At 51.8% G+C, this 10,516-nt stretch overlaps 1 protein-coding gene across 1 annotated transcript; it reads left to right on the top strand.

The window, feature by feature from the left end:
- The first annotated feature begins 2,864 nt into the window (after nucleotides 1-2,864).
- LOC113922818 (NADH dehydrogenase [ubiquinone] 1 alpha subcomplex subunit 1-like) lies at nucleotides 2,865-3,187 on the top strand. The gene has a single exon (XM_035721864.1). It carries the CDS (start codon nucleotides 2,884-2,886, stop codon nucleotides 3,094-3,096), a length of 213 nt encoding a protein of 70 aa, XP_035577757.1. The 5' UTR covers nucleotides 2,865-2,883; the 3' UTR covers nucleotides 3,097-3,187.
- The last annotated feature ends 7,329 nt before the right edge of the window (nucleotides 3,188-10,516 follow it).

Raw genomic sequence — 10,516 nt, 5'->3', positions numbered from 1 at the left:
AGAAAAATATAGAAGATGAACCATTCAAGAGTCTAAATACCAAAGGCATCCAAAAGAAAAATTGCTCTAAAAGGATAAAGGTTTTGTCTTAAGATCATCTGTCTCTAAAGGGTGCCTGGGTGGCTCAGTCTGTTAAGCGTCTGCCTTCAGCTCAGGTTATGATCTCAGGGATTGAGATCTCAGGGTCCTGGGATTGATCTCTGTGTTGGGCCCTGGCCCCTACAGCCCTGTGTCAGGCTCCCTGCTCCAAGGGGAGTCTGTCTCTCCCTCTCCCCCTGCTCATTCTCTTTTTTCTCTCTCTCTCTCTTAAATAAATAAAATCTTAAAAAAAAAAAAATCATCTGTCTCTAAATCATGCCCTCCGTAGTTGCTGAGGATTGATTCTCTATATCGCATTGTCACTGGTGCTGGTAGATCCAGCAGACAGGGCGAGATGCATTGCCCACATCAGGTAGTCCCTGTGGGTAGAGTGATACAGGATATTACATGGTGATGTCATAGCCCAGGTTATGGCAAATCCCAATCTGTATGTTTTGAAGGATAATAATTGCATAATCTACTAAGTTGAAATTGTGCAAATGTGAACACATTGGTTAAGTTCTTTCCAAGGACATTATTCTCTTTAAGTGCTAAGATATTTAAATCACAGAAATAGTCTTTACTTAGAAAAAATCAGTTTCCAGGCTTGGTTTCCGCCTAAATGACCATCTGCTACAAATCTGTGACATAGTTGGAAAACTAGAAGAGACACTCCCGACAGACAAAACAGTGAGGAATTCTTCCCAGATGAGATAAGAACAGTTGAATGGGGAAACCCCCATAAAATGAGAACAAATACTCCCCACCAAGCAAAAGAAAGACACTCCAAAAAAGGTGCGTTTTCTGAACAAAACCCTGGAATGCCCCTGAGATTAGAAGCAAGAGAGAGTGTGAGAAAATACACGTGCAGACAGTTGGCCAGAAAGTTAACTAACAGAATTAATGGGTGGTTGGTCTGTCTCCCTAGCGAGCAGTCTCACATTTTGGCTAAAGCCATGACTGCTCAGGCCACCATAACAAATCACCAGAGACTGGTTGCCTTCCACACACCACAAATTTTTTCTCAAAGTTCTGCAGGCTGGGGAGTCCAAGATCAAGGCCCTAGCAGGTTTGGTGTCTGCTGAGAAAACCTCTTCCTGGTTCATAGACATCATCTTCTTGCCATGTCCCCCGATGGTGGAGGAGGCTAGGGAGTTCTCTGAGGTCTCTTTTTTTTATATGGGCACTAATCCCATTCATGAGGGCCCTACCCTCGTGACCTAATCACCTCCCAAAGGCCCCACCTCTGACCAGCATCACATTGGGGGTTAGAATTGCAGCACATGAATTTGGGGGTGGATGTAAGCATTCAGTCCATTGCTCCATGAGAATAAATAGTTTATGAAAGAGGGAGTTCAGACAAAAATATTAAAGAACAACAACAAAGGCACAAAACTCAGCAAAAGGAGAGCTGCATATCAAGGAAACAGAGTTAATACAGTTAATATTCCGGGTCAGGAGACAGCACACCACTGGCCAAATCCAACCTGCCACGTTTTTTACAATTCAAGAAAACTAGGGGCGCCTGGGTGGCTCAGTTGTTAAGCGTCTGCCTTCGGCTCAGGTCATGATCCCAGAGCCCTGGGATCGAGCCCCGCATCGGGCTCCCTGCTCCGCGGAGAGCCTGCTTCTCCCTCTCCCAATCCCCCTGCTTGTGTTCCCTCTCTCGCTGTGTTTCTCTCTGTCAAGTAAATAAATAAAATCTTTAAAAAAACAAAACAAAACAAAAACAATTCAAGAAAACTAAGAATGGTTCATACCTATGACCATCTGCAATTGATTGGACAACAGAAAACACACTTTGAACCCCAATTAAGTGAAATCTATCTCCCCTCCTCCTCCCCCCAAAAAAGAATTCCCTCCCTCTCATTAGTAGACCTGTATTACCAAAAAAAAAAAATTTATATTCAATTATGTTTTTAATTTCATCAATTAAAAAGTTGTGAAAATTTGTATAATTTCTAAGTGTCAGAGCCTGGATTTGAAGCCAAGAACCTGACCATTCACACTACTGCCTCCCTGGAAAATAAAGGGCCGCCTTCTGGAGAGACAGGTGCTTCTAGGTGAAGTCGGAGCTTTGCATCCGAGGACTCCTGAAACCTCCCCACAAGCTTCTCCAAGGGCCGTCATCATTTCCATTCAGCGCCATCTAGTGGAACCAGCGCGAAGCGGAGCCTGACTGGCTGAGTTCCCACCCACTACTGCCCCTGTCACTCCACGCCGGGTCTCTCCAGGGCTCCAGGCCTCAGTGTTCTCACCTTAAACCAAGGAGGTGAATGAGAACAGGAAGATCACGCAGATGATGCGTTTTCGGGCCTCGCACCGCTGGCTTATAGGTGCTCAGTAAACATCATCTCCTGGATGCAACGTTACCGGCAATAGCTGGTTTCCATTCCTTGGGGTAGGTTCCGCCAAGAGAGACTTGAGATATTGACTTGGGCAGGGCCCCTTCTTGGGACCATCTGGCCCCAGCCCCTTCCCAACCTCCGCCGTCTGTGGCCCTCTCCCCTCTCCGGAGGTGACCCCGCTGCTCCTAGCCGCCATCATGTGGCCCCAATGCCCTTTTCTGCCCCCACCATGCAAGGGCCCTACGCTGAGCTCTTCTTGCACAAAGTTGGGGACAAAGTCTGTCCAGGTGTTCTTTTTACTAAGAACCACCAGCTTCACATTGGCTGAGAGTCAGAACCAACTACACAATTGGAGGGGCCCAGTGCAAAATGAAAATGCAGGTATTCTCGTTCAAAAAGTATTGAGACCTTTAGTGGGCGGGGCAGGCAGGGTCTTGGCTCTGGCAACCGCGCTGCGATGTGGTTCGAGATCCTGCCCGGGATCGGCGTCATGGCCGTGTGCTTGGTCATCCCCAGCATAGCCACGGCGTACATCCACAGGTTCAGTAACGGGGGCAAGGAAAAAAGGGTTGCCTATTATCCATATCAGTGGAGTTTGATGCAAAGAGATAGGCGGGTCTCTGGAGTTAATCGTTACTATGTGTCAAAGGGTTTGGAGAATATCGATTAAGGAAGCATTTTCCTGATTGATGAAAAATAACTCAGTCATACTCATCTAACCCTTCTAGAAGGTTATGCGGTGTATTAATGTAGTGCATAACAAAAACAACAAAAAAGTAAAAAAAACAAAAAAAGTATTGAGAGGGGCGCCTGGGTGGCTCAGATGGTTAAGCGTCTGCCTTTGGCTCAGGTCATGATCCCAGGGTCCTGGGATGGAGCCCCACATCGGGCTCCTGGCTCAGCGAGGAGCCTGCTTCTCCCTCTCCCTCTGCCTCTCTCCCTGCTCATGCTCTCTCTCTCTCTGTATCTCTGTGTCTCAGATGAATATATAAAATCTTTAAAAAAGTAATAAAAAATAAAAAATAAAAAAATTATGGCAAAATAAATATAACATAAAATTTACCATCTTAACAATTTTAAGTGTATAGTTCAGTAGTGTTAAGTATATTCACACTGTTGTATAACTAATCCCCAGAACTTTATCACCTTGCAAAACTGAAACTCTACCCATCAAACGTCGACTCCCCAGTTCCTTTCCCCACCCTCCACCCCAGGCAACTGCCATTGTACTTTCTGTCTGTTCGAACTTGACTACTCTAGGGACCTTATGTAAGTGAAATCATACACTATTTGTCTTTTTGTGACTGGCTTATTTATTTCACTTAGCACAACGTCCTCAAGGTTCATCCGTGTTGGTGGCAGGTGGCAGGATCTCCTTCTTTTTTAAGGGCAAATAATACTCCACTGTATGTATAAACCACATTTTGCTTATCCATTCATCAGTCCATGGACATTTTGGTTGTTTCCACCTTTTGATTATTGTGAACAATGCTGCTATGAACATGGGTGTGCAAATATCTGTTCAAGACCCTGCTTCTAATCCTTTTGGATATATACCCAGAAGGGACTTTGCTAGATCACGTGATAAGTCCATTTTAATTCTTTGAGGAACTGCCGTACCATTTTCCATGGTGGCTACCCCATTTTATATTCTCACCAACAGGGCACAAGGATATATATCCTTGCCTATATATATTTTCTGGGTTTGTTTTCGGTTTTGTTTTAAATAGCAGCCATCCTAATGGATGGGATAAAAAAGCACAGTCCAGTCAAGAACTTTGATGGAGGCCCAGCCCCTTGCTCCCTGAGGCCATCGTGAACCCCCAGTGCCACTGTGGAAGCCAGGCCCCCACCCACCCTAGGCCCACGCTCTGACCGACCAGCAGGCCCTGCCCTGCAGCAGGCACAGACCCAGGTACCCAGGCACTGCCCCACCTTCAGAGCCTCCAGAAGCCCCAGGGCCACCCCCAGGCTCTGGCTTAACTGTGTTTCTAGCACCCCCACCTCAGCACCTTGCAGAATGGAGGCCAGAAGGCCGGGCTTGGTGGTGAGAGAACCCAGATCCAGACTGAGCATCTACCAAGCATGGGGAGGGGCTGCCCCCTGGGGCCCAGCTCTGGCTTTGTTATGCCCATTTCTGGCAGGTGGGGTGGGGTGGGAGTGGTGGGTAGGGGGTAGGGGGAGGGGTTGAAGGAGGGCCGGCTGCCTGGCCTGGGGGCCAAAGGAGTAGAGTCCCTGGGGGCTCCGAAATGGGGAAAACAGAAATGGGGAGGGGGTGGAAAGCGGGATCCCCCTCTGGAAAGAGCCCTCTCGGGAATAGCCCCTTTCTAGGTACTTGTCCAGGAGTGGGACACAAGCCCCCGGTGGGCTGTGAGCTCTGTTTAGTGGGTCATGACCAACATTAAAAAAACAAACTAATTGGGGCGCCTGGGTGGCTCAGTCGTTAAGCGTCTGCCTTCGGCTCAGGTCGTGATCCCAGGGTCCTGGGATCGGGCCCCACATCGGGCTCCCTGCTCCGCGGGAAGCCTGCTTCTCCCTCTCCCACTCCCCCTGCTTGTGTTCCCTCTCTCGCTGTATCTCTCTCTGTCAAATAAATAAGATCTTAAAAGAAAAAAAAAAAACCTAAACTAATTCATTCAACAAATAATTACTGAACGCCTATTCCAGGCTTGGCTCCGGTGGGAACAGCGCACACTCCTGCGGGCAGAGGACCAGGTAAGCGAGTCAATGAATAAATGCAAATGGACCAGGTGGTGCATAAAGAAAATAGAGGCTCCAAGGGGCCAGCGACTTCTGACCTCCCCAGGCCCGCCACTGGCGGCCTTCATTCCACCCCCTTGTCTACAAGTTTCTTCCGCCACGTCCTCTTTTCTTCAAAATCAATGGTGTGTCTTCTCGGGCCCAGGCCCCTTGCACACCTTTCCTTTCCTGCCAGCTTTCTGCCATGCTCTCCCCCAGAGCGTCTCTACCTCCTCTCCCACACACCAAGGCCCCCTCACCTTCCATGTGGTTGAGGAGCAAAGAGCACTGGATTAGGAGTCCCACCAGCTTGCCTTCAAATCTCAGTCGTGCCAGCTCTCTGACTGTGGAAGCCTGGGCAGAAAACGCAGTCCCTGGGGCGCCTGGGTGGCTGAGTCGTTAAGCGTCTGCCTTCGGCTCAGGTCGTGATCCCAGGGTCCTAGGATCGAGCCCCGCATCGGGCTCCCTGCTCCGCGGGAAGCCTGCTTCTCCCTCTCCCATGCCCCCTGCTTGTGTTCCCTCTCTCGCTGTCCCTCTCTCTGTCAAATAAATAAATAAAATCTTAAAAAAAAAGAAAAAGAAAACACAGTCCCTGAGCCCCTCGGTTTCCTATCGCATGACCCTTGTCCCAGGCTTGGCACACAACGGGGAACGTAGCCCAGAGGTGGTCGGGGAAGGGCCTAGAATGCCGCGCGGCCCTGTCCAGGAGCCTGGGCTGTTGGGAGCTGGGCCCAGCCTCCTCCCATCCCCGGGTCAGGGCTGGCACGGGGTAGCTGAATGAGGAAGGGGTTTGGGGACACCTGGGTCACACTGCCTCTTCAGCCTCATCTAGCTAGGTGACTGGACAGCGGCTCACGGACACAGCAGAGGGTGGAGACCGTTCACCAGCGCTGTGGGCCTGAGAGGACCTTTCAGAGTTGACAGTCTTCCAACTCCACCCGGCCCTCTGGAGAGACTCCTCAGTGCTTGGAGCTGGTGGGAGACAAGCCACTCCTCGCCTGCTGCTCCTCAGTGAAGGGCCAGCGGGTGGGCCATTTCTGTGGGGGGCCCAGCTTTCAATTCCGGCCCCCTCCTTCCCTTCTCTTCCCTTCCCTTCCTGCGCCTGCAGGGATCCTGCCCCATTGCCCTCATGCTGGGCTCCCCCGGGGGTCCCCTCGCCCTGGGGGGTCCCAGGTGTTCAGACCTGCCACCAGATAAGGCTGAGTAGGTGTTTAGTCAGCAGTGGAGGAAAAACAATGACAAAAGAATCGATTTATATCCCTGAAAGCCGCCCACAAGCTGTGTGGTTTTGAATACTTAGCCTCGCCACGTGCTCAGTTCCTCTTTAACACAGAACCAGCTGGGGGGTTGCAGGCCACGTGGAACCCAGTTCAGCCAGGAGCCAGGCGCAGAGGGCGGCTTCTAGCAGCATTCGTGTTACTGTTATTATTCATTATTAATGAAAGAGAAGCACTCAGACGAGGACCGTGTGTGTGTGTGTGTGTGTGTGTGTGTGTGTGTGTGTGTGTGTGTGTGTGTGTGTGTGTGTGTGTGTGTGTGTGTGTGTGTGTGTGTGTGTGTGTGTGTGTGTGTGTGTTCGTTCACCCCATGGCAGGACCGAGGTTTGATGGGTTGGGTTGGGATGGGAGCTGAGGGGTTGGAGGGGGGGTCTAGAGTCCAATAGAGTCCAAACCTTCTCTCCAGAAAATCTCAGATTCATGGGAAATCGCCCACCCCACCCCACCCCCCTGTGTTAAGGGCCCCCAGCCCTAACACAAAGCCAGTGAGAGAGATGGGGGGCTGCTCTTCCCAAGAGCTGGGGTTCTGCCCCCATCCCCCCCACCCAGTTGCCAGTGAGGCTCAGGAATGGAGCCCTTGCCCACCCGGGGATCCAGTCCTCCATGTGTTGCCCGTGCTGGCAGCACTGCGGGAGGGAGGGGGGGGACGCCAGGTGCCGGAGGGGCTCTGAGCCCAGGTCTGGGGGACTCCGAGGTTGCCTGCCACTCTCTCTTTTGTAGCAGCTGAAGACGAGCAGGCTGCGCACAACCAGTGGGGGAAGGCAGAGCATGTGGGGCAGTGCTGTGGACGTGGAGAAGGCTGAGAGGTGCGGATGCAGCTCAGGGAGTCAGGGAGCCCGCGTAGGGGGCTGGCCAGTCACCTGTCGGCCCGGCCCCCTGCCTGCCGCTGACGGGTCTGTGCCCCTCACGACTGGGAAAGACAGAGAAAAGAACAGCTCCCTGTATGAGCGAGCCGCTAAGACACCCAGACTTCCCCCGGCCCTGGGGTTCCTCTCTCTCAGAAGAAAAGGTCTGGATACCTGATCATCTCTTCAGGGCCTGGGCTCCGTTGCTGGGGCTCCGGGACCTTGGTTTCTCCATCAAAAGGGTCTGCACACTTCACCTTGCAGGGCTTTTGACAAGATGGAATTTAACAAACCTGTGCGAGCGGATGGACGCTAACGTAATGAACCCTCGCTCCTCTCTCCGGCCCCCCACCCCCACTTTACCCCTCACCCCCCAAACTGTACCAGAGACAGTTGTACGAGACAAGGGAGTGAGGAGGAAAGCATCTGCGGGGGGGCAGGCAGGGACGGGGTGTTGGTAAGGAGACCAGCGTTAAAGTTGCTGCCAATGAATTAAGCTACAGGACCTCAGGCAGGAAAATGGGAGGCCAGGTCCACACCGCGGTACCTGCAACGGCCTGCGGTGGCCCTCTAAGGTTGACACCTGTTCAGCACTGAAGGAAACTGAGGCTGGCGGAGGTGGGGAGGCTGGTGGAGATGAGGAGGCTGGCCCTGGCCCCGCAGTGCGTCTGGGGCCAGCAGGGACCTGGCTGGGCCCTGGAGAAAATTCTCTTGGGCAGATGCTCTGAAATAGGCACATGCTCCTGAATGGGCTGTGCTGGGTTTTATTTTTCTCCCCTGCCCTGGACTTCCAATTCCACCCCCAAAAAGAGAAGGATTCAGGCCCCTATGCCATTTGCTGGATGCTTTTTCCCAGTGTCAACCTCCCCTCTGAAGGCAGGGGCTTTCTGCACCCTGTGTTGTTCCCAGAATCACGCTGCTCAATGGAGATGCCACTGGATGGGGGATGGGGGGGGGGCGGGAAGGGAGGGAGCTTTGGGAATAAAGGAATGACCTTGAAATTGGGAATTGGACATATCCGAGGTCAAATTTTTTGTGTGGGGTTTTTGGTTTGGGGTTTTTGTTTTTTGGGGTTTTTTGTTTGTTTGTCTTTTGCAGTATAATTTTAGACCTGTTGCTGAACCTCTCTGAAGTCAGGTTTCTCATCTGTGAAATGGGCTCACAACACAAATTTCACCAGATTACACAAGAGAAATAAAATAAACCCTCACAGGCCAAATGCAGGCTGAGCCGTCGGCCTCCAAGCCCCAGCAGGTGCCAAGCCCAGGCCTCCGCCTGGCTCATTGAGTGCTCACACAGTGCTCAGCCCAGTCCTTGAGGGGAGGGTCTGTGCTACCACCTGGCCTGGCTAGCAGCTCCCTCCTTCTGAGGCAAAGAGCCAGACTGGCTTTGACTGTCCAGCCTCCATACCTCTGTTCACACCATTCCTTCTACCCAGCCCGTCCTTTAGGGAAGTATCTGGGGGCTAGGACATACACATTTGCCATGTTTTGAGATATTTACCAGGCTGCCCTCCGAGCTGCATCTATGTGTATTCCCAGCACAGGCGCTCCAGAAGATGGTGCTCCCCATTCCCCATACCTTTGCAACAGCGTGTGTCATCAAAAGCTTGATTGTTGGGCGGTGGTATCTTTGTTGCTCTTATTTGCATTTCTTTCATTATTAGTGGGGAAATCGTAACACGTACAGTTCCTCAAAAGAGAAGACAAGATGACAGAACTTAAGGAAGAAGAAATTCTTTTTCTATGGAAGAAAGATTCCAAAAACGCTGTGGTCCCCCCGGGGTCCTCCTCATTTTTTGAGGCTGGAGCAGGGATGTTTGAGACAGCTGTGACTAGCAGTCCTGAGGTAGGGAACCCTGCAGGCCTGGAAGGAGACACGAGACTCCGGGGGGGGGGGGCGGGGGGGCCGGGAAGAGGGCCATCACCTGCCCGATCTCATTTTTCCCCTCTTTAAAATGGGAACAGCAGTACTTGTCCCATAGGTTGTGATAAGGTTGGGAAGAACTGGGGAGGGGGACATTCACCCATCTGTGAACCAGATAGCAATATAGGGTCCGCCAAGTGGGGTGCAAGGGAGTGAAAGTGTACCTGGGCCCCACGCTCTCAGAGTGTATAGACCACCGGAAGCCGGACCGGGAGAGGTCCTTCTTAGGGGGCCCCATCCCCCAGAGCAGAGGTGTGGACAGCAGCTGCCCCGACACCGGGGCCAGCCCATCCTTGTGGAGCATATGCATGGGGTGTGAGCTGCTAGAACCTACTGTTATTGTTTTGAAAAAATCTGCTATCACACTGATAAACTCAGCTGTCAGAAGGGATGTTATTTCTGGGCGAAAGGAGATTCTGCAGGACCAGGCCTCCTTCCTGCCCACAGCCACGTGGGCCTGGGCCCTCCCGCCAGACCTGACTTGAGTGATAACCTGGGGCCTTGAACCTGCCCCTGGCGGGGAACAGCGGTGGCCAGCGCTGCAGGATGCCCACGGCCTGCTGCCTGAGGCCCCCACAATGCCTCAGGAGCACATATCACCGCCTCCCTGACCCCGGATTCCTGGAATTGTCTGATGGAGTGGAGGCCTGTTCTCCGTCGCTCTGACAGGTTGCATGAGATTAGGTTATTTTGGTCAGCCGAGCCGGTTGGTGTTTTGGCCCGAACATGCGTCTATTAAATTCTTGTGGCACTGAGTTGAGTGGCCCGGCTGGTTAAGCCTCTGTAATCTGCTCTGAAATGCACCGGTCCTGTTTTCAACTGTGATGCTATCCAAGTCCCCAGCAAAGCTGGCCTCTCCAGTTCCACCACGAGCTGGGCCTGCCAAGTACTCCTGGCAGCTGAAAATCTGGGGCTTAATTAGAATCCTCCCTCTCGGCTGCTTTGAGTCTGATACAGTGGGCTTTGTTTTGTTTAATCTCATTTTGTACTATCAAGTTTTCATTTGCATACCAGAAAGCGTACGGATCTTAAGCATTCAGCTGGATGCGTGTTTCCTATGTATGTGTCCCGCGATCACCATCTGTACCACCCCAGAACGTTCCCTCATGCCCCTGCCCAGCCAATACCCGCCCCCACCTCGAGACCTAGCTACTAGTCTCACCTCTATCACCATAGATTAGTTTCACCTCTTGTTGAACTTCATAGAAATGGAATTGCACAGTACGTTCTCTCTTATGTCTGGCTTTCACTCATCATCATGTCTATTAAAAAGTTATTGTTTCATGGCCAGAAACATAATCGA

This window comes from Zalophus californianus, chromosome 9 (genome assembly GCF_009762305.2).
Source record: "Zalophus californianus isolate mZalCal1 chromosome 9, mZalCal1.pri.v2, whole genome shotgun sequence".
NCBI classification, from domain to species: Eukaryota; Metazoa; Chordata; class Mammalia; order Carnivora; family Otariidae; genus Zalophus; species Zalophus californianus.
This window is presented reverse-complemented; position numbering and strand designations above follow the sequence as displayed.